The sequence below is a fragment of the Sphaerodactylus townsendi genome, linkage group LG10 (genome assembly GCF_021028975.2).
Source record: "Sphaerodactylus townsendi isolate TG3544 linkage group LG10, MPM_Stown_v2.3, whole genome shotgun sequence".
Lineage (NCBI taxonomy): Eukaryota > Metazoa > Chordata > Lepidosauria > Squamata > Sphaerodactylidae > Sphaerodactylus > Sphaerodactylus townsendi.
Genome location: NC_059434.1, coordinates 86,236,027 through 86,259,863, shown reverse-complemented (window position 1 = coordinate 86,259,863; position 23,837 = coordinate 86,236,027). Strand labels below are relative to the sequence as shown.

At 48.9% G+C, this 23,837-nt stretch overlaps 1 protein-coding gene across 1 annotated transcript in view; it reads left to right on the top strand.

Annotated features, from left to right (window-relative positions):
* Positions 1-13,844: 13,844 nt before the first annotated feature.
* The window catches only part of CPXM1 (carboxypeptidase X, M14 family member 1), a 51,645-nt gene continuing 41,652 nt past the window's right edge, over positions 13,845-23,837 (top strand). Inside the window, exons 1-2 of the mRNA XM_048510004.1 lie at positions 13,845-14,232; positions 19,420-19,521. Coding sequence (XP_048365961.1) covers positions 13,923-14,232; positions 19,420-19,521 — 412 coding nt within the window. The 5' untranslated portion in view covers positions 13,845-13,922. The remainder of the gene's footprint in view (positions 14,233-19,419; positions 19,522-23,837) is intronic.

Genomic DNA, 23,837 nt, shown 5'->3' with positions numbered 1-23,837 from the left:
TCTGGCTGCTCCCGCTGTATCAAGGCCAGGTTATGAGGGTGCTTTCAACTGGGCCAAGTCAAAGAACTGGGATGTATGTATTGGATAAGGTGACCAGATGGTCACCTTCCTTAACCGGGACGAATGGGTGGCCCCGCGTGCACGTGCGCACACACGCACACTCGCGCAGCCGCAGGAGCGCACAGCCTTCTGGGGCGCTGCCGTTTCCCACCCTGTGACAGGGCAGGAAACGGCAGCGCCCCAGAAAGCTGTGCGCTCCTGCGGCCACGCGCGCATGCCTTTTGCGGCAGCGCTCCCCGGTCAGGAAACAGGGAAGCGCCCCAGAAGGCACTGCGGCAGCCGCACTGCCTTCTGGGGCACTTCCCTGTTTCCTGACTGGGGAGCGCCGCGCAAAAGGCGCCACCGCAAAAGGCAGTGTACTCCTGCGGCCGGGACAATGTGAAAGTCCGGTGTGAAAGCCCGGCGGGACGCGGGACACATCGCGCAAAAGCGTGAGTGTCCCGTGAAAATCGGGACGGCTGGTCACCTTAGTATTGGAGTCTCCCGAGGTTGTCTGTAATAAAGCTGCATTCTACATGGGGCTGCACTTGAAGACAACCCAGAAATGACAACTGCTCCAGAACGGGACGAGCAGCTGGCCACTGGAAACATATTGTCCCTTTTGAAACAGTGCGGTATAGTGGTTCAGAGCAGTGGGCTGGTGGTCCACCCTGACCTAAAGCCAGATTGGGTAGCAAGGCCTGCTGATAGTGTTTAATCAGAGATAAGGAGAAAACACTCTGCACATTCTCAGAGAGAATTGTCCCTTACACTATTATTTTTCTCTGTTTCAGGGCTTTTGCCAATGAAAACAGACCCTGGGGGCAAAGTCAAGACTCACATTCTACTCAGGAGAAACCAACAGGAAAATTGAGGCACACAAAACTTCTGAAGCGAAAGGTGTAAGTGTGGCGTAGTGGTTAAGAGCAGGTGCACTCTAATCTGGAGAACCGGGTTTGATTCCCTGCTCTGCCACTTGAGCTGTGGAGGCATATCTGGTGAACCAGATTAGCTTGTGCACTCCAACACACGCCAGCTGGGTGACCTTGGGCTAGTCACAGTTCTTTGCTGCTCTTTCAGCCCCACCCACCTCTCATGGTGTTTGTTGTGGGGGGCTGGGGGGGAGGGAAATGAGATTGTAAGCCCCTCTGAGTCTCCTTGCAAGAGAGAAAGGGGAATATTTTCCCAGCAAAGTTCTATAAAACTCTACACCTGGTGAATTTCTGTCCATTTCACAGTTAGGCAAGGCTATGCTAGAGAAAGATGGACAGCACTCTTATCAAAATAGTCAGTGGACCAGAAAATTAGTCCAAAGGAAGAGTTAATTTGGAGAGGCTAATCTGCTTAACTAATCTCGCGGACAAGAATTTCCAGCAGAAAAATCTGGCTAGTTTTGCTGGAGTCGGAAGAAACCTCTTGAGAAGCCACATCTGGTTCATATTAGGGACTGTAACGGACGCAGAACAGCACTTAAACACCAAGCCAATTTGATGGAAAATATCCAGAAACGCGTTGCCCAGATTTTCAAGGTATCCCTTCGCCCCTAAAAAGAGACCTCTTTTTTAATTTCTCGTCAACAGCAAAAAATGAACAAACTCTCCATTCAACAGCTGAGCTAATCGGTGGCGCCACCTGCTGATAATCGTGGCAGCGGCCACGCGAAATGGGGAACTCCGTTGCCAACCTCCAAACGCTTTGAACGGAGCTGTGAAAAGCCCTGGGTGGCTTTTAGATACATTAATCGTTCACAGACGCTTGTGAAAATCTCCAAAATGTTCGGGAGGTGGAACTTCCTTGGGCAAGAAGCCTTGCTGATTCTTCTTCCAAAACACTGATTCCTCCATATACGCTGTCAGTGACGTACTATCCAGGGGGATATATGAAGAGAAGAAGAAGAAGAGTTTTGATTTATATCCCCCCTTTCTCTCCTGCAGGAGACTCAAAGGGGCTTACAATCTCCTTGCCCTTCCCCCCTCACAACAAACACCCTGTGAGGTGGGTGGGGCTGAGAGAGCTCCGAGAAGCTGTGACTAGCCCAAGGTCACCCAGCTGGCTTGTGTGGGAGTGCCCAGGCTAATTTGCCATTCCGCAGATAAGCTTCAAAGAGCACTGAAAGCAGAGCTTTGAATCAAGTGCTATTCCTGCATGTATGATACATGAGCTCTTAACCTCCTACGCCACTGCTGCTCCTACGCCACTGCATGAGGGTTACACCCACATATGGGGTCCAATGTCCGCGGGCTGCAGCCATTTAGTCATGTAGGGGGCAGAAAATCGCACATTTTCAGTGGACTATTGCTGTGTTCAGATTTGTGAGTTGGGGCTGAGTAGTCTAACTCCAGTTTCGCTTTCTACCTGGGACAGAAGACAGACTTCCAGATCTGTGCTTTCCCTGTTTCCAACGCCATTGCTCGCTGCATTGACATTTTTCTGCTCTGCTGGCAGGGAGACGGGCTTTTGGCAGCGCTGCAAAGTTTGGTGCAAGGGTCAGCAATTTCGCATTGTCCCTGGACTGACCTGCCTCCTGTCCCAGCGCCAGATGTTTGCAGCAACATCTTCCAGATGGACTGAAAGAGGCTGAGATGATTCACAGCCAATGACTTCAGAACATAACAAGAACTCCGCTGGATCAGATCAGTGGTCGATCTAGACCGGCATTCTGTCTCATGCTGTCTCAGTCGGTTATTATGAAAGAAGAGCGGCCACGGATTTCCCCTCATGTTGCTGCCGGGCACTGCGATTCAAAGGTATACAGCCTCTGTATGTGGAGGTTCCCTTTGGTCACATAAGAAAAGGGAGTGCAATAGTAAATATTAATAACAATAGAACTACCACTACTGTTGCACTCGGGCTATAACTAATATTTCAAATGCCTATATCTATATACATGAATTTATTTCAACTTATTTTTAACAACTATAACAAATAGATTCAGGGTCATCCGTATTAATTCAGTTAAGTATTTAGTTCATACTCTCACATCAGTTCAAACATCCTTAAGGTAAGTCAATCAATGCGAAACCATGTATATACATAAATATATTCAGTCCATCTTGGTTCATCAACATTTTATATGAATCCAGTCAGGTAAGTATTCTGTACATATTCAATGATAAGTCCAAATTCTTTTAAACACAAGGAGGACCCTTTGGTCACCATGGCTAGAAGCCACTGATGGACCTATCTCCCATAAATTTATCCAATCCCCTTTTAAAGCTGTCATCTTAAAGAGACATCCTCCATGTCTTCGGAACCTCTTCTGATGCAGCATTAAGAACCCCATCACCGTAAGCAGTAGTGGGGCTCAGCAGGTTCACGCCGCTTTGGCAGAACCGGTGGTTAAAATGGTGCTTGTAAACAACCGGTTGTTAAATGATTTGAATCCCACCACTGAGGGTAAGGTCTCTGCGTTGATTGCTGCCCCCTTCATTCTGCCCTGAAATGCTATTTGTGCAATAAAATCCTGTCATTTTTGCTTCAAATGTCATGAGTTTGAATTCTGGTGTGGAATTCTGTGGCTTTTCACTGGGCATGTGATATGAAAAATGATGAGTTTTTTAAGATAGAAAAAGTGCAGAGAAGGGCAACGAGGATGATTGAGGGACTGGAGCACCGTCCTTATGAGGAGAGGCTGCAGCGTTTGGGACTCTTTAGTTTGGAGAGGAGACGTCTGAGAGGGGATAGAATTGAAGTCTATAAAATTATGCAGGGGGTAGAAAATGTTGACAGAGAGAAATTGTTCTCTCTTTCTCACAATACTAGAACCAGGGGGCATTCATTGAAAATGCTGGGGGGAAGAATTAGGACTAATAAAAGGAAACACTTCTTCACGCAACGCAGGGATTGGTGCTTGGAATATGTTGCCACAGGAGGTGGTGACACACTCACCTGGATAGCTTTAAAAAGGGCTTGGACAGATTTATGGAGGAGAAGTCGATTTATGGCTACCAATCTTGATCCTCTTTGATCTGAGATTGCAAATGCCTTAACAGACCAGGTGATCGGGAGCAACAGCCGCAGAAGGCCATTGCTTTCACCTCCTGCAGGTGATGGACTCTGGTCTGATCCAGCTGGCTTGTTCTTATGTTCTTAAGATACAGAATTGTCCGGCACCTAAGCCAGCCATGCCAATGAAAGGTAGGTCTGTCTGTCTGTCTGTCTGTCTGTCTGTCTGTCTGTCTGTCTGTCTGTCGGTCTGTCGGTCTGTCGGTCTGTCGGTCTGTCTGTCTGTCATCAAAGGCTTTCATGGCTGGAATCAACTGGCTATTATGGGTTTTCCGGGCTGTGTGGCCGCACTGCGCCACAGAGAGAAACACATCTTACTGTGCCATGCCTCTGAAGAGGCCAGCCATGGATGCAGGTGAAGACGACCAGACCTTGGCCTGGTAGTTTTGTTCAGAAGCAAAAGCAACCAGACCACGGCCACACAGCCGGGAAAACCCACAGCAATCCGTATCTAGCTAGCTAAATTTAAAACATTTTGATGCTGCCTTTCTACCTGATCCTTATCCCAGCAAAGTTTCTCAGGGCACATTGAAACATTTAAACATCTGAGCTATTAAAAACAATTAAAATGACAAATTAATTCAATAAAGAAGAAGAGTGAAGAAGAGTTTGGATTTATATCCCCCCTTTCTCTCCTGCAGGAGACTCAAAGGGGCTTACAATCTCCTTGCCCTTCCCCCTTCACAACAAACACCCTGTGAGGTGGGTGGGGCTGAGAGAGCTCCGAGAAGCTGTGACTAGCCCAAGGTCCCCCAGCTGGCGTGTGTGGGAGTGCACAGGCTAATCTGAATTCCCCAGATAAGCCTCCACAGCTCAGGCGGCAGAGCTGGGAATCAAACCCGGTTCCTCCAGATTAGATACACGAGCTCTTCACCTCCTACGCCACATAAACAAACAATACCCAAACCAGAGGGAGGGCTAAATATGGGTATAACCAACAAAACAAAACAAAAGTCTTCACCCTGCTGGCAAAAGACACTGATAGAGAGAGGCAGATGAATCTCCTGGGGGAGGGAGTTCCAAAGTTTCAGGGCCATGAATAAGGGATCTTCTTATTTACATTCTCTCACACACATTCGGTGGAATGCTGCTGAACAGCAAATCATTGCCTGTCCAAGCCATTCCCAAATGGGTTTCTTCGGCCAGTAGAACTGAAAATGACAGCTCTTGTTTGCCCAGGGATGATAACGCTTGAGTTAAGACAAAGAGGGTGACGGAGAGAAGCACTTTTTACTATGCAAACTCTTGCATTTCATTAACCCTTCTGCTTACAATTTTCCATTCCATCCGTGTGTGTGTGTGCACACGCGCGTGCTGATGGAGAATGTACTTCAAGCATCAGATGAACATAAGAACATAAGAACAAGCCAGCTGGATCAGACCAGAGTCCATCTAGTCCAGCTCTCTGCTACTCACAGTGGACCACCAGGTGCCTTTGGGAGCTCACCTGCAGGAGGTGAAAGCAATGGCCTTCTGCGGCTGTTGCTCCTGAGCACCTGGACTGTTAAGGCATTTGCAATCTCAGAACAAAGAGGATCAAGATTGGTAGCCATAAACCGACTTCTCCTCCATAAATCTGTCCAAGCCCTTTTGAAAGCTATCTAGGTTAGTGGCCATCACCACTTCCTGTGGCAGCATATTCCAAACACCAATCACACGTTGCGTGAAGAAGTGTTTCCTTTTATTAGTCCTAATTGTTCCCCCCAGCATTTTGAATGAATGCCCCCTGGTTCTAGTATTGTGAGAAAGAGAGAACAATTTCTCTCTGTCCACATTTTCTACCCCATGCATAATTTTATAGACTTCAATCCTATCCCCCCTCAGACGCCTCCTCTCCAAACTAAAGAGTCCCAAACGCTGCAGCCTCTCCTCATAGGGAAGGTGCTCCAGTCCCTCAATCATCCTCGTTGCTCTTCTCTGCACTTTTTCTATCTCCTCAATATCCTTTTTTGAGATGTGGCGACCAGAACTGAACACAGGACTCCAAGTGCGGTCGCACCACGGCTTTATATAAGGGAACACTAGCCCCATCTAAGTTTCTGATTCAATGCTGTGGCTCAGTGGAAGAGCATCTGCTTGACATGCAGAAAGTCCCAGGTTCAAACCTTAACATCTCCAGTTAAAAGGGCCAGGTTGGAAGTGAATGTGAATTTCAGCGTGGTGTAGTGGTTAAGAGCAGGTGCACTCTAATCTGGGGAACCGGGTTTGATTCCCCGCTCTGCCACTTGAGCTGTGGAGGCTTATCTGGTGGACCAGATTAGCTTGTGCACTCCAACACATGCCAGCTGGGTGACCTTGGGCTAGTCACAGTTCTTTGGAGCTCTCTCAGCCCCACCCACCTGACAGGGCGTTTGTTGTGGAAGTGGGGGGGATGGAAAGGAGATTGTCAGCCCCTTTGCCTTACAGGAGAGAAAGGGGGGATATAAATCCAAACTCTTCTTCTTCTTCCCACCTGAGTAAGCAATCCTGACCTTGAGTTGCTATAAGACAGTGATGGTGAACCTTTTCGAGACCAAGTGCCCAAATTGCAATCCAAAACCCACTTATTTATCGCAAAATGCCAACACAGCAATTTAACCTGAATATTCTAGTTTAGTTTAGAAAAAATGGCTGGCTCCGAGGCACATGTTACTCGGGAGTAAGCTTGGTGGTAGTCAGTGGCTTTGCTTTGAAGCAACCATTCAACTCTTCCAACGGGTGAATCACAACCCTAGGAGGGTTTACTCAGAAGCAAGCCCCATTGCCAGCAACCGAGCTTACTCCCAGGTAAAGGATCGCGCTTTAGTTCTTCGCATGAAAATCAGTGGGGTTTAACAGCGCTTAACAGGGGCCCTTTCCACACTTACCTTTGATCCCCCCCCCCTTTGCTGCGTGCTGCTCTCAGCGCGCGGCATCTCTGGCACGCGCCCGCGGGGTCATCAAAAGGTGCCATTTTGAGGAGCGCCAGGGATGCCGTGTGCTGAGGGGGCGCGAGAGCGGCAGCGTCAGAGCGGCTGCGCTGTCGCTGCCCCTGTAGTGGGGAGTGCCCAGGGACCCCGCGCTACTTGAGGAGAGTAGCGCGGGGCTTAAGGTAAGTGGGGAAAGGGCCCCAGTGATCTTCACTGCTTCCCCAAAACTAGGTCTTAGGTTTAATGCTAATAATCGAGCCCAGCGGCCCAGGCCAGCCTAGATGTGTGTGGAGGGGGGGCACTCTGTTTGCACGTGCCCACAGAGAGGGCTCCGAGTGCCACCTCTGGCACCCGTGCCATAGGTTCGCCACCACTGCTATAAGACAACTTCATGAGACAGTTCATGTTTACCACGTCCTTTTTTTGTCTTTGCTGCAACTGAATGGGGGGCAAATCCAGCAGGGCTTGTTTCCTAGAACTCTAAGCCTCCTGTGCAAAAGAATTTGCTCTAGATGTTCACATCCATGGAAAATCTCTTAAATGCGAAGGGTAACATATGAACCATGCAACTAGCAGCTTATGGGGTGTTTGGAAAATGAGGTCATGTTAGGTCTGTCACGGCTCCAGGAACAATTCTGGGCTATTGAGCCGCCTTTCTCTTATTAAGGGTGTCCTCGGAGCTGCGGTTTTGCCATTTAAAGCGGTCAAGCCTGTTTGGGAAGGCTGGAAAAAAAATTCAGATTTGCAAGAAAGGAAACTCATGCGGGCAACGTTTGGAAGTTTCGAGAGGCAGGAAGGAGAGGCAGGAAAGAAACCCGAAATTCTGAGTTGCATAAGGGAGAAGAAAGCAGGATTGTTTTGCATTTCAAAAGAAGGATCAGGAAACTCGGGAAGCTGTGCAGCAAATGAATTCCAGATGCCCGTCTTTGTTATGGGACACTCATTGCTTGACCCTTTCATTGCCATGTATTGGCCTGATCAGCAGAGACAGCAAGCCTTCCATTATGACGGGTTCCTTTCATTCTCTGTAGCAGAGGGCCTTTCCCCACTTTTCCCTCGTCAGCTGCTCATGCTTGCAGTTCCTAAGCATCGCGGCATCCCTGGTGCTCGCTCAGGTATTCACACTAATTCGCACTCTCAAGTGGGTCATCAAAAGGCGCCCTTTGCAAGAGTGCCAGGGATGCCTCGCGCTGAGGGGGCGCGACAGCGGCAGCGTCGGGGCGGCTGCCCTGTCGCCGCCCCTCTTGTGGGGAGTTCCGGGGGACCCCGCACTACTCTCCTCAAGTAGCGCGGGGCTTAAGGTAAGTGGGGAAAGGCCCAGAGATCTTCAATTCTCCCCTTCACCACCCCCCACAAGAAACATTACAGGGCCAGGTTTCCTTTGAAGGAGAGAGCCCTGGTGTCCTTGGGGAAATATAAGTGACTGGGGCAGTCTTGGTAATCCCCTGGCCTCCCCTTTCCCCTCTTCCCTTTTTCTCTTTATCCTCCCTCTTCCCTTGTGCAAACCCCAAAGAAATGTGTTTCTTCTAGGAATGTGTTTCTACTAGGAATGAGGAGATGAGTCATAAGGGAGGATGCTTGTGGCAGGACAAGATAAGACCGCTGTATGACTAGGCTGAAAGGCAAGGCTTGCATCTGATTGTAGGTATTGAACGTGCTTAATAGGCTAATGCATATTAACTTCTCCTCCTGCTCTGACGACAAACTGTATTATAATGAACATACAGGAAGAATATAGCAGAGGGTCACATATTAAGGAAGAACATGTAAATAAGCAGACTGGAAAGTTGTGGCTCGAAGTACCCTCAGCCAATGCGGGAACAGAGAAGGTGTGGCGAATTCAGGAGAAGGGAACAAACAAGCAGTGGACATGCTGTTTCGGTGGAGTCTGCCCATGTGAGGTCGGCTCCCGTTTCTTTGCAAATAAACCACTTAAAACTCTCTTCTCTTGGCTTGATATTTGGTAAAGAAATATTGGGCACCACACCTTTTCCCTCTCCCTTTTCCTCCCCATCATTTACTCTTCTTTCCTCTTCCCACATATCCCTCAATTCCTTATGTGGATTAGAAATAAAAATATTTTAGGAGTTAGAGGGTGGGGGGGTCTTTGGGGTTTGTACATCTTATTCAAGAGGAGATTCCTTGTGAAGGTATCCTCTCTTATCAGTACTACTGGGAAGCCCAAAGATTTATGATGCAAAGTACAGATATTCAAAATGATCCGTATTTTAACTAGAGAAGAAGAAGAAGAAGAGTTTGGATTTATATCCTCCCTTTCTCTCCTGCCGGAGACTCAAAGGGGCTGACAATCTCCTTGCCCTTCCCCCCTCACAACAAACACCCTGTGAGGTAGGTGGGGCTGAGAGAGCTCAGAAGAACTGTGACTAGCCCAAGGTCACCCAGCTGGTGTGTGTGGGAGTGCACAGGCTAATCTGAATTCCCCAGACAAGCCTCCACAGCTCAGGTGGCAGAGCGGGGAATCAAACCCGGTTCCTCCAGATACACGAGCTCTTAACCTCCTACGCCACTGCTGCTCCTGAGATGTTAGCTGTTGGATAGTTTTTATTTTATTTATCATTCGTGTTGTGTTGTTTGCTGCCTGAGTCTGGCTTGCAGGAATAGGGTGGCTATAAATCTAAACTAAACCAAGAAGCGCTTCTAGAAAGCTGAAAATCTGCTGCCCCGCATAAGATCCTTCAGATCCACATGATAAAAAAGATTATGGTTTCAATTTATGGGTGAATCGGTTACTTTTTCCAGAATTGGTTAGTCAACACTCTCAGGCTATGTGGTCAGGAACCAGACGCCCATGCAAAAGCCCCAGTCGGTCAGAAAAAGGTGGGCTAGAATTTGAAATAAATAAATAAATAAGGAGCAGCAGTGGCATAGGAGGTTAAGAGCTCGTGTATCTAATCTGGAGGAACCGGGTTTGATTCCCAGCTCTGCCGCCTGAGCTGTGGAGGCTTCTCTGGGGAATTCAGATTAGCCTGTCCACTCCCACACACGCCAGCTGGGTGACCTTGGGCTAGTCACAGCTTCTCGGAGCTCTCTCAGCCCCACCCACCTCACAGGGTGTTTGTTGTGAGGGGGGAAGGGCAAGGAGATTGTCAGCCCCTTTGAGTCTCCTGCAGGAGAGAAAGGGGGGATATAAATCCAAACTCTTCTTCTTCTTCTTCTAAATAAAAATAATGGATTTCTGCATAAACTGGATGGGATTGCGTTTGTTTTCCAACAACAGCCCTTCATATCTCACTGGGGCAGGGGTGTATCTGCCAGAGGGACATGGGGGGGGTGTCAATCGACCCTGGGCGCCACCCATTAGGTCATGTGGGGAGTGCAAAATTGAGCAAGTGTTTCCTGAGAAAGCCTCTTTCATGAGTGGAACACTGTGCGCTAGCCTTGAGACTCCATCTTTTGGGTTAAAGAGGTGGGCTCGGCAGACTGATCCACAAATCGGGGCCATCTGTGAGCATCAGACATACAAAATTGTCTTCCCGAGGAAGATGGTGTTGAAAATTCGGATTGAACAGAATGTTTTGAAAGAGGTTCCGAGGAAAGTCTGGCAACAGTTTGGTTCTTCTTGGCTCTCACTCCCCTCCAGTCTGACGGAATCGGAGGCACCGCAGAGTGGCAGAGTGGAATGCTGAACTTCCGCAGACAGCAAGAAGGTTCCGTCTTTGATAGCCAAGAGGGAGGGTCCCATCAGCTTGTGGGCCCAGTTGCGAGATGCAAAGCAGCTGGTCTTGGATGCCTCCAGAGCAATCACTCTATTGCAGTGATGGCGAACCTTTTCGAGACCGAGTGCCCAAATTGCAACCCAAAACCCGTTTATTTATCGCAACGTGCCAACATGGCAATTTAACCTGAATACTGAGGTTTAAGTTTAGAAAAAAGGTTGGCTCCAAGGCATGCATTACTCAGGAGTAAGCTTGGTGGTAGTCGGTGGCTTTGCTTTGAGGCAGCCATGCAACTCTTCCAATGGGTGAATCACGACCCTAGGAGGGTTTGCTCAGAAGCAGGCCCCATTGCCAGCAACCAAGCTTACTCCCAGGTAAAGGATTGCGCTTTAGTTCTTCACATGAAAATCAGTGGGGTTTAACAGCACTTAACAGGGTTACCTACATTGCTTCCCCAAAACTAGGTCTAGGTTTAATGCTAATAATCGAGCCCAGTGGCCCAGGCCAGCCTAGATGTGGCCACAGAGAGGGCTCTGAGTGCCGCCTGGCAGCCATGCCATAGGTTCGACACCACTGCTCTATAGCAGCAAAGATAAACAGGAGCAGGGTATTGGGTATATTTAGAAGAAGAAGAAGAGTTTGGATTTATACAGTATATATACCCCACCTGTCTCTCCTGTAGGGAGACTCAAAGCTCCTTTCCCTTCCTCACCCCAAAACAGACACCTTGTGAGGTAGGTGGGACTGAGAGAGTCCCGAGAGAACTGTGATTAGCCCAAGGTCACCCAGCAGGAATGCAGGAGTGTGGAAACACATCTGGTTCACCAGATAAGCCTGCCATTCAGGTGGAGGAGTGGGGAATCAAACCCAGTTCTCCAGATTAGAATCCTCCTGCTGTTAACCACTACACCACGCTGGTTCTCTAGTTCTAGTTAATTTAGTTAATACAGCAGAGTTTGCTCAGTCATGGAAACGTGATATTGAGTCAAATAAGTCCTCCCAGGAAGTAAATTACAAAAGGTAAAACTTGCATAAAACTAACCCTCCTCTGGTTCCAAGCCCAAATCTCCGTGGATTTCCCAACCTGAACTTGGAGACCGAAAAGGAGTCCTGCGGCACCTTCTGAACTGACAGTTTTTTTAAAATTGTAGAAGGCTTTCACGGCTGGAATCAACTGCTGGAGACTAAAACCGGGGATATTCCAGATACCAGATATTCCAGATTCCAGATGTTTTAGTTGTGGTTTTGCTGTACACCGCCCAGAGCCCTTTGGGGGTGGGCGGTTTATCAAATTTCATTCATTCGTTTATTCGTTCATTCGTTCATTCGTTCATTAATAATAGTAATAATAATAGTAATAATAATAGTAATAATAATAGTAATAATAGTAATAGTAATAGTAATAACAATAACAATAACAATAACAATAACAACAACAATAACAATAACAATAACAATAACAATAATAATAGTAATAATAATAGTAATAATAATAGTAATAATAGTAATAATAGTAATATTAGTAATAGTAATAGTAATAGTAATAACAATAACAATAACAATAACAGTAACAGTAACAGTAACAGTAATAGTAATAGTAATAATAGTAGTAATAGTAATAGTAATAGTAATAGTAATAGTAATAGTAATAGTAATAACAATAACAATAACAAACAATAACAATAACAATAACAATAACAATAACAATAACAACAACAACAACAACAACAACAACAACAACAACAACAATAATAATAATAATAATAATAATAATAATAATAATAATAATAATAATAATAATAATAATAATAATAATACCAAGGCTCTAACACTGCACGGTGTGCATGGTCCTTTACATGGGGGGTTTCTGAGGGTTTCCTGGACCTGGACAGATTACTGAGCTGGGCCAAAAACAACAACATGAATTTCAACAGTAAAAAAAAATGTAAGATGCTGCACTTAGGCAGAAAAAATGAAATGCACAGACATAGGATGGTTGACGCCTGGCTTGACAACAATACATGTGAAAGGGATCCGGGAGTTCTGGTAGATCACAAGCTGAACATGAGCCAGTAGTGTGATGTGGCAGCTAATAAAACCAATGCGATTCTGGGCTGCATCAATAGGAGTCTAGTGTGTCGACTGAAACACATAATAGCACCGCTCTATTTTGCATCAGTCAGACCTCACCTGGAATGCTGTGTCCAGTTCTGCGTGCCGCAAGTCAAGAAAGATGTTGAGAAGCTGGAATGGGTCCGGAGGAGGGCGACCAAAATGGTTAAAAATCTGGAGTCCATGCCCTGCGAGGAGAGACTTAGGGAGCTGGGGTCGTTTTGTCTGGAGAAGCGAAGGTTAAGGAGGGACATGTTTAGATATTTGAAAGGGTGTCATGTTGGTGAGGGAGCAAGCTTGTTTTCTGCTGCTCCAGAGACCAGGACCAGGAGTCATGGGTTCAAGATGAAGGAAAAGAGATCCCACCTCAACATCAGGAAAAACTTCCTGACAGTCAGGGCTGTTCGACTGTCTCGGAAGCTGGTGGAGTCTCCTTCTTTGGAGGTTTTTAGGAGGTTTTTAAACAGAGGCTGGATGGCCACCTGTCAGGAGTGCTTTGATTGTGTGCTCCTGCATGGCAGGGGGATTGGACTTGATAGCCCTGGTGGTCTCTTCCAACACTATGATCCTATGTCAGATGGAAACTGCTATGAGCAGACCTAAAGAGACTTGAAGAAAGAAGAAGAGAAGAAGAGTTTGGATTTATATCCCCCCTTTCTCTCCTGCAGGAGACTCAAAGGGGCTTACAATCTCCTTGCCCTTCTCCCCTCACAACAAACACCCTGTGAGGTGGGTGGGGCTGAGAGAGCTCCGAGAAGCTGTGACTAGCCCAAGGTCACCCAGCTGGCGTGTGTGGGAGTGCCAGCTGGGTGACCTTGATTTCCCCAGATAAGCCTCCACAGCTCAGGCGGCAGAGCGGGGAATCAAACCCTGGTTCCTCCAGATTAGATACACGAGCTCTTAACCTCTTATGCCACTGCTGCTGGGCAGAAAAACCCAGCCTAACTGAAAGCAGGCTGTCAAGATCAAGCAAAAACACAATGAATCCCAAATTTCAATGGGTCACAGCTATTCCTGAGAATTCGGTACACGTATGGAAATGGCATGGCAGGAGCGGGAGGGAGGGAGAGGGGAGGGATTGTTATAAAGGAGAGGGGGCAGCATCCCAAAGTGCAGAGGGAAGGAGAGACACAGCCAGAGGCCGGGCCGGAGCTGCAGAGCTTCCCCACTCCCTTCACAGCTTGGCTGCCTCCCTTCCACAATGCTGAGTCTGTGGCTGGCCACCCTTGTCCTCTCCCAGGCAGCCTGGGGCCCCACTGTGGATGGGGCACCCCCCCAGGTCACCCCCAGCCCTGTGCAGAAGAAGACCGGCACCACAGCCGGCCAGAGGACCGTTCCATCCACTCCAGTATCTCCCACCCCATTCACCTCCAGGAGGAGACAGGTGAGAGTGACGGCCAGCCCAGAGCCAACCGGACCTGTGAGTGTCAAGACCACCTCCCCCTACCCGAGAGAGGATCTGGAAAAGACACCAGCCAAGAAGGAGGAGCTCCCTGGACCTGAGAAGAAAGGTACTCACCTGGGCACGGAGGATAATTGGGGGGAAGAATTAGGACTGATAAAAGGAAACACTTCTTCATGCAACCTGTGATTGGTGTTTGGAATATGCTGCCACAGGAGGTGGTGATGGCCACTCACCTGGGTAGCTTTAAAAGGGGCTTGGACAGATTTATGGAGGAGAAGTCGATCTCTGGCTACCAATCTTGATCCTCTTTGATCTGAGATTGCAAATGCTTTAACAGTCCAGGTGCTCGGGAGCAGCAGCCGCAGAAGGCCATTGCTTTCACCTCCTGCACGTGAGCTCCCAAAGGCACCTGGTGGGCCACTGCGAGTAGCAGAGAGCTGGACTAGATGGACTCTGGTCTGATCCAGCTGGCTTGTTCTTATGTTCTTATGATAAGATGCTGGGACTTTGCTTTGAGGGAGGGGGGACCTTCGCCCGTCGTCCGTCTCCTAGATTACACTTCAGGCATCTTTAAGTAGAAGTTTGCCAGAGGGTGTCCGTGGCTCAGTGGAAGAGCATCGGCTTGGGATGCAGGAGGTCCCCGGTTCCGGCCCCAGCACCTCCAGTTTAAAAAGACCGGGCAGTTGGTGGAGTGGAGAGCCAGCGTGGGGTAGTGGTTAAGAGCGGGTGCACTCCAATCTGGAGAACCGGGTTTGATTCCCCGCCCTGCCGCTTGGGCTGTGGAGGCTTATCTGGTGAATCGGATTAGTGTGTGCACTCCAACACATGCCAGCTGGGTGACCTGGGGCTAGTCACAGTTCTTTGGAGCTCTCTCAGCCCCACCCACCTCACAGGGTGTTTGTTGTGGGGGGGGGGGGGAGGGAAAGGAGATTATAAGATTATTGAGTCTCCTAACAGGAGAGAAAGGGGGGATATACATCCAAACTCTTCTTCTTCTCAGCCTGAGACCTGGGAGAGCAGCTGCCAATCTGAGTAGATTGGCAGTGACGGCCAATGGTCTGATTCGGTTTTGTGCAGGGTCGTTGTGTCCCGAATAAGATAACCCAAAAGAATCCCTGCAAGTGACTGGCACAGCGAGAACTCCACATGGGCTTTGAATGTTTTAAACCTGGTCAACAGTAATCCAGCATTGCAAATCTTCCTCTTCAAAGATGTGTGGGATCGCACCTGATTTCCCCACCCCAATAAAGCACACGCACACAAACAAAACTAGTGACAATTCAGCTCGCTCCACAGAGTTCTGCCTTTTGTTGATGCTCTCTCTTGCTTTCATGTTCCCTCCTCTGGGGAGCCCGGGCCATCCAAACTGGGGGCAGGGGGCACCCTGGGTCAAATGCCACATGGGAATAGCTGCCAGCGCCTGGTGGGATTTGGGATATATGTTTGGTTTCCCCAGTCTGAAGAAAGGAACAGAAGTTGGTGCAGCCATTCCCAGGTCACACGTTGTGCACTCAAGTGTTAATTTCCATGTTGGTAACAGAACGTGTAAAGTGGTTTGGCCCATGCATGTGCATGCGTGTGCATGCGTGTGTGTGTGTGTGTGTGTGTGTGTGTGTACGGTTGTGTTCAGAGGTTTCTGGCAGTAGCCAGAGTTGGTGCTGGAGCCGTTTTGTGGTGGATTGTGTGTTCAGGGCAGTCCTATTTCAGTGGGATGTGGTTTTTCTGAGAAACATCTCTGCTCCACGGAACCCACTGGGGTTCCATGTCACACAGCACCAAAGCCCCGTGTGTTACCTGTGTTGTGGGTTGTATGCTTCTGGAGCAGTGGTGGCGAACCTATGGCACGGGTGCCAGGGGTGGCACTCAGAGCCCTCTCTGTGGGCATGCGCAAACAGAGTCCCCTCCCCCCACATCTAGGCTGGCCTGGGTCGCTGGGCTCAATTGTTAGCATTAAACCTAAGACCTAGTTTTGGGGAGGCAGTGTAGGTAACCCTGTTAAGTGCTGTTAAACCCCACTGATTTTCACGTGAAGAACTAAAGCGCCATCCTTTACCTGGGAGTAAGCTCGGTTGCTGGCAATGCGGCTTGCTTCTGAGTAAACCTCCTAGGATCGTGAGTCACCTGTTGGAAGAGTTGCACGGTTGCTTCAAAGAAAAGCCATCGACTACCGCCAAGCTTTCTCACGAGTAACGCATGGCTCAGAGCCAAACGTTTTTTCTAAACTAAAACCTCAGTATTCAGGTTAAATTGCCGTGTGGGCACTTTGCGATAAATGTGGGTTTTGGGTTGCAATTTGGGCACTCGGTCTGGAAAAGGTTCGCCATCACTGTTCTGGAGTGTGTGTTGATTTGTCTTTCCTGCACTGTGATCTTTCCACTCCTGGGCAGTAGTTTTCACATCGTGCTGTGCTCCTACCCAAGCCATTGTCTTGCATGTGACTCACCCCTACGCTGAATATTTGTAGGCCAGCCAGCTCTGAGTGGAGAAATTCCTGGAGATTTAAGAGCTCATCCTTGGGAAGGAAATGTTTGGGGAGAGGAAGGAACTTGCAGTCTCCCCTCCAGAGCAGACACGTTCTCCAGAATTGATTTCTGAAGTGTGGAGATCAGTTGTAACTCAAGGAGATCTCCAGCCCCTGCCTGGAGGTTGGCAGCCCTGGTATATGCACGCACTTTGCGTTAGGGTTTGAGCCAGCATGATGTAGTGGTTAAGAGCCAGTGGATTCTAATCTGGAGAACCAGATTAGTTTGATTCCCCACTCCTTCGCCTGAGTGGCAGAGGCTTATCTGGTGAACCAGATGTGTTTCCGCACTCCTATGATCCTGCTGGGTGACCTGGGGATAGTCCCGGTTTTCTCAGAACTCTCTCAACCCCACCTACCTCACAGGGTGTCTGTTGTGGGGAGGGGAGGGGAAAGGAGCTTTGAGTCTACTTACAGGAGAGAAAGGTGGGGTATAAATCCAAAACTCTTCCCTCTTCTTCTTGTTTGGACCAGATCTCAGGCTGTGTATGTTGCAATTGTGGGGGCGGGGGGGGAGTTGCATGCCAGACATGGCTGTACTATGATTGCACAACCAATGTTCGATCACCGAGCATCACATGTAGTTGCAGTGCCCAGTTATGCCACTGGCTGATCATCCCTGCACTCACAAACTTGGCACTGCTCTGCAACCCCCAACCCAGCTGTTACAACTTAGTGAAAAATAATGATGACAATAATAACAACAGGCCTGCCAACTCTGGGTTGAGAAATTCCGGGAGGTCTCGGAGCCAGAGCCTGGGGAAGGTGAGATTTGAGGATGGAACTCAGCTGAAGAGAAAGCCATTGAGTCCCCCCATTTCCTACAGGGTAAGGTGACCAGATGTCCCGCTTTTGGCGGGACAGTCCCGCCTTACACCAATCTGTCCCGCGTCCCGCAGGGTTTTGTACCTGTCCCAATTTTGCCTTCTGGGGCGGGAAACAGGGTAGCGCCCCAGAAGGCAGTGCGGCAGCCTCCCGCCCGCGCACACCCACCCACCCGTCCCAGTTTTAAAAGGTGACAATCTGGTCACCTTACTCCAGGGGGACTAATCTCTGAGGTCCCCCTGAGGTCAGTTGCAATTCTGGGAGATCTCCAGGCCCCGCCTGGAGATTGGCAGCTCTATTTGCAGTCTAAAAAAGCACCGCTTTGTCTGGCAGCAGCCCACGCAAGATGCCTTCATAGAACCATGCACATTGCCCTGAATCGCGCTGGAGGCCGCGGATGGGGTCTCTCCCTCCCTGCCTGCCTTCCTGCAGCTCCCTTCCCCGTTGCTTCTGCTTGGCCTGCCGGAGGGGGGCTTTTTTCCTAGGAAGGCTTTCCCTGGCTGGAGCCAGCTTCCTGCCTGCTTTCCAGGCTCCCATGCTGCGGCTGGTGCTGCCTGTGCAAACTGCCTCGCTCTGCTTTTCTACGCTGGCCGTTCGGCACAGCAGTCGTAGGGAGGCAGCGCCAGTAGATGCAACCGGGCCAGGGCAGGCAGGCTGGCACCTGGCCACCTCTGTTGGGGGAGGTAGGACTCCCTGCAATTTGTTGTGTGGTGTGGTGTGGGGGGGAGTTGCCAGTCTCCAGGTGGGTAAGACAAATATTAGAAACGGCACAGCCTGCAGGCTGCTAATTATAACGAAGCTGTACGAAAAAGGCACCTGAATAGAATTATCTTATGAATCTTGTGTGTGTGTGTGTGTGTTTTGATTCTTGTTCATTTTCATATAATTCAATCCAGGCTGCCATCCTCCAGGTGGGTCCACCGTATGCCAAAAATTGTGGGGTGGGTGCACTGAATAAATACAGCCAATCCCCTTCTACACCCGAAGGCCAGGGCTTACACACTCGTCCTAAGGCAGTGATACATTTTAAGTCCTTGTAACGAAAATTCTTGTGTTTACATACATACAGAAAGACTCCTTGAATCTCTAACCAAAACAATGCTTTCAGCTTACAATATACACCCATGTATACTTACAATGCGTGCAATACAAATATTAGCAACATGCAAACAGTCAATCATCTTTCCACAATCAAATTTGGGTTTGGGCTAACCAAACTCTGATAACTTTGGTTTCAGAATTCCTTAAATGTCCCAATACTTATAGCTCTAATACACGAGACTCTCAAAGGAGTGTGTACAGAGGTAGAGTGAGGGGAAACGGTACCCGGGGCGCGTGCCCTGCGCCCCTGCCGCAGCGGCGCCTGCCCCCCTTGAACACCATGCCCCCGCCATGTCCCTTCCACATCCCAGCCATGGCTCCACCATGCTCTCCACCCAGGGCGTCACACCACTACCACCCCACCCATCCCGTGGGTGCTACGCCACTGTGCATTATTATTTAACTCTGGCTCTTCCAAGACTACAGCTGACCAAGGCTATGTTTCCTGGTAATGGGATGCTGTGTGGTTTCCGGGCTGCATGGCCGTGTTCTAGCAGCATTCTCTCCTGACGTTTCACCTGCATCTGTGGCTGGCATCTTGATCCTCTGAAGATGCCAGCCACAGATGCAGGCGAAACGTCAGGAGAGAATGCTGCTAGAACACGGCCATGCAGCCCGGAAACCACACAGCACCCCAGTGATTCCGGCCGTGAAAGCCTTCGACAATACATTTTCCTGGTTGTATTATCTGGAGCCTCATCCTGATTTCTTGCTAAGGCATGCCTCCCCCTTCCCCCCGCTCCCTGTCTGCTTCTGTGTGCTTCATGACCCTCCCCCCCCCCCGCCTCCCTGGGAGACCCCCAAAGAGCAAAGGGGCTAATCGGGTATTTCTGGTTTTGCCTCCAGCCACGAAAAAGGCTGTCCGTATCAAGGTCATCAAGAAGAAAGTTGTATTGAAGAAGAAAGCCAAACCTTCTGTCCAGGAGCCGGTGGCAAAAGAAGAGCCGCGTAAGTACCAACCCCCCCCCCCATCACCCCAACGCAGCAGGACCTACCAGATGCTGGTGTGGCCAATGAGTGTACCAATCTCCCATCTGCACCTCTCGTCTCTGATGTTCTCAGCAGTCAATCTCCATCAGTCCCACGTCTGCAATATGGGAATGCTAAAAGCAGTGGTGGGATCCAAAAATTTTAGTGACAGGTTTCCATGGTGGTGGGATTCAAACTGTGGCGTAGCGCCAATGGGGCTGGGTGGAGCACGACGGGGGCGTGGCCAGGCATTCCAGGGGCGGGGCTGTGGCAAGGACGCAGCCACTGCGCTGGTCCTTGGGCAGGAAACGTAGGCGCAGGCTGCCACGCACGCCAGTGCACCTCCTGCTAGACTGCTTCAAGTTCTGCGCGCTACTGCTGAGAGGAGGGGCGCAACTAAGGCAAAAATCACGTGGCAAAATCACCAATGAGTAACCCCCTCTCGGCACACACAAATAATGAGTAACCTACTCTCGGGAACCTGTGAGAACCTGCTGGATTTCACCTCTGGCTAAAAGGGCCTACCTAACAGGGCTGGTAAATCATCCATGAAATGTATCATCCAGTGTATCCATTGAAATGTGCTGTACATCGTGCCAGCGTGTAGTGGTTAAGAGCAGGTGCATTGTAATCTTGAGAACCAGGTTTGATTCCCCGCTCTGCCACTTGAGCTGTGGAGGCTACTCTGGTGAGCTAGATTAGCCTGTGCACTCCAACATGTGCCAGCTGGGTGACCTTGGGCTAGTCCCAGTTCTTTGGAGCTCTCTCAGCCCCACCCACCTCACAGGGTGTTTGTTGTGGGGGTGGGAGGGAAAGTAGATTGTAAAAACCTCCAAAGAAGGAGACTCCACCACACTCCAAGGCAGTGAGTTCCACTGTCGAACAGCCCTGACAGTAAGGAATCTTTTCCTGATGTTGAGGTGGGATCTCTTTTCCTTCACCTTGAACCCATGACTCCTGGTCCCAGTCTCTGGAGCAGCAGGAAACAAGCTCGCTCCCTAACCCCACTTGGAGGCTGACATCCCTTCATTCTCATCAATAACACCTGGACAGAAAAAGTGGCACCCTCCGAGCGCAACCGTCGAGCACAACCGCTGCTTTAAGGCTGGCTGGCAGGATAATGTTTTGCCAATTAGTCCATTACATAAGAAGAGCTTTGGAGAGCCAGAATCCCAGAGACCGGCTTGGTCTCCTTCGGATTATTCTTGGAAAGCCGGCGCTGTTATTTTTCCTGGGCTTGTGAGGTTTACCGGCGCATGGATGAGAGCTTGGTGCTTGGCTGGCGTGCAGCCAGGTGAAATGTTGGCAGGAGACGTTGCTGCTCTCCTGGTCCCCCCCCCCCCCATCTCCCTGGCATCGTGAATCAGGCCTGCATCGAGCTTGTTAACTGGAAGAGAAGCAAGGAAAAAGGCACCACCGAATAAGGGTTTCTGAGCCTCACTGTAAGGCAGACGGTCTGATAGAAAGTGGATCATTGTCCACGAATGGGCAATCCTAGATACACTAGAACAGTGGTGGCAAACCTTTGGGACTCCAGATGTTATGGACTACAATTCTCATCACCCCCTGCCAGCATGGCCAATTGGCCATGCTGGCAGGGGCTGATGGGAATTGTAGTCCATAACATCTGGTGTGCCAAAGGTTCGCCACCACGGCACTAGAATCTAGAGCAGGGGTCTGCGACCTGCGGCTCTCCAGATGTTCATGAACTACAATTCCCATCAGCCCCTGCCAGCATGAACAATTGGTCATGCTGGCAGCGGCTGATGGGAATTATAATTCATGAACATCTGGAGAGCCGCACGTTGCAGACCCCTGATCTAGAGAATATATTTATTTTGGGACAGATTGTAAAGTTTTCAGCTCAACCTTCACCGTTCCCGGCATTGTCTTGGTGGAGTTCTTCTTTTCTGGTTTCTGGTGTTTGGTCAAGGCATTCCAGTTCATGTCTGCGAGGTCATGTGGGATAGGGCTGCCAACCTACAGGTGGGACCTAGAGACCTCCCAGAATCACAACTGATCTCCAGGCTATAGAGATTTGTTCCCCTGGAGGGAGGACTCTGTGACATCACATCCTGGTTGAGCTCCGTCTTCTCTCCTTGAATTTCTGTCCTCTGTAAACCTCCAGGAATTTCCAAACCTGGAGCTGGCAACCTTAACGTGAAATAAATTCCCAGTTCACTTTTCTTTGCATGTCCATGCCCAAATTCTTTTTTTTTTTCATTTAGCCTTTATTTGGCATAAACAGTATAAAATCACATCGAAATCGCATCAAAATACAAGCTTGCAACACATAACAAATGAAGTTGATTCATACATACTGTTGCTTATGGAATATTTCCAGCAGAAAGTTCGCAGCCATTTCACAGAATGTAGCATCAGAATTATTTAATAAGAACAATAGTCTGCTTAGTTCGTCCAGCTCGCTAGGTATCATAGAAAGCAACCTAGAGTATTTGACTCTAACACTTGCCGATTTAGGACAACGGAATAATTGGTGAGTTAACGTTTCTAATTGATTTGCATCACCTGAACACACCCTTTTGCACATTTCTAGATTGTTATATCTACCTCGTAGTATGGCAGAAGGGAAAACATTGAAGCGAGCGAGTGAAAAAACTCCTCTCTGATCTGGATTGGCCAGATGATACAGATAGGAGGCCATTCTGTTATGTTGTAAGGGGATTGATAGATGTAAAGGTGATGCCCAAATTCTGCCCTGCCACCCTAACAAAATGCTAGCACTACGAATGGAACCAATGAATTGAACCAAAGAGATCTGGGAGTCTTAGTAGACCACAAACTGGACATGAGTCAGCAGTGTGATATGGCAGCCAAGAAAGCCAATGCAATTCTGGGATGCATCAATAAGAATATAGTGTCTAAATTGAGGGAAGTAATTGTACCACTGTACTCTGCATTGGTCAGACCTCACCTAGAGTACTATGTTCAGCTCTGGGCACCACAATTTAAGAAGGACGTTGACAAGCTGGAACAGGTCCAGAGGAGGGTGACCAATATGGTCAGAGGTCTGGAATCCATGCCCTACTCTGAGAAGATACTTAGGGAGCTGGGCATATTTAGTTTGGTGAAGGGAAGGTTAAGAGGTGACATGATAGCTATGTTTAGATATTTGAAGGGATGTCATGTCGAAGTGGGAGCAAGCTTGTTTTCTGCTGCCTCAGAGACTAGGACCAGGAGTGATGGATTCAAGGTGGAAGAAAGTTGTATTAGAAAAGGAGAAAGGAGATTACATCTAAACATCAGGAAGAACTTCCTGACAGTAAGGGCTGTTCGACATGGAATTCACTGCCTCGGAGAGTGGTGGAGTCTCCTTCTATGGAGGATTTTAAACAGAGGCTGGATGAACATATTTTGGGAGTGCTTTAATTGCGTGTTCCTGCATGGCAGGAGTTGGACTTGTTGACCCTTGGGGTCTCTTCCAACTCTATGGCTCATTCCGCACATGCAGAATAATGCACTTTCAAACTGCTTTCAGTGCTCTTTGAAGCTGTGCGGAATGGCAAAATCCACTTGCAAACAGTTGTGAAAGTGGTTTGAAAACGCATTATTTTGCGTGTGCGGAAGGGGCCTATGATTCTATGCACTTCTTTGGAGGCTTTTAAACAGAGGCTGGAAAGACATCTGTCAGGGATAGCTTTGATTGTGTGTTCCTGCTTGCAAGGAGGTTGGGCTGGATGGCCCTTGAGGTCTCTTCCAACTCTATGATTCTATTTGCACCCATTCAGTGTGTCGGCCTGACGAGGTTTGCAATGTTCGAACTAGACAGGACTCTTTGGCTCTTAACTGGAGCACAGCAAAGCACACAAACCCAGCAGGCAAAGCTGTTCCTAGCGCTATAATACAGCAACGGGGGGAACTTTGCCTGCCTAATTTGTGTACATCCCATGGGAGATTTAAAAGCCTCAAGAGCTCTGCCAGGAAAAAAAAATGTTGGCAACTTCTCTTCTTAGCGTTGCTCCTTCTGCATCACTTCCTCTGGGCCTCTAATCCTCTTTCTCACCGGTGGAAGGAACTATGCCAAACGAGGTCTCCCCCCTTCCCCCTTCCTTCCAAGGAGTCTGGTCTGGGTCGACCAACAACTCACTCTTTTCTGGGGATTTGAGTCATAAAACATAGCTGTGGTTTCAGTGATCCATTATGATTGCAGCTACCCTCCTCCCTCCAATGGGGGGAAAAACCTGATTTTCCTTAGCTTGTGTTTGGAATGCAGCCTCTGTAGCTCTGCCTTTCAAGAGGAAGGAGGATGAAGAGGAGGAGTTTGGATTTATACC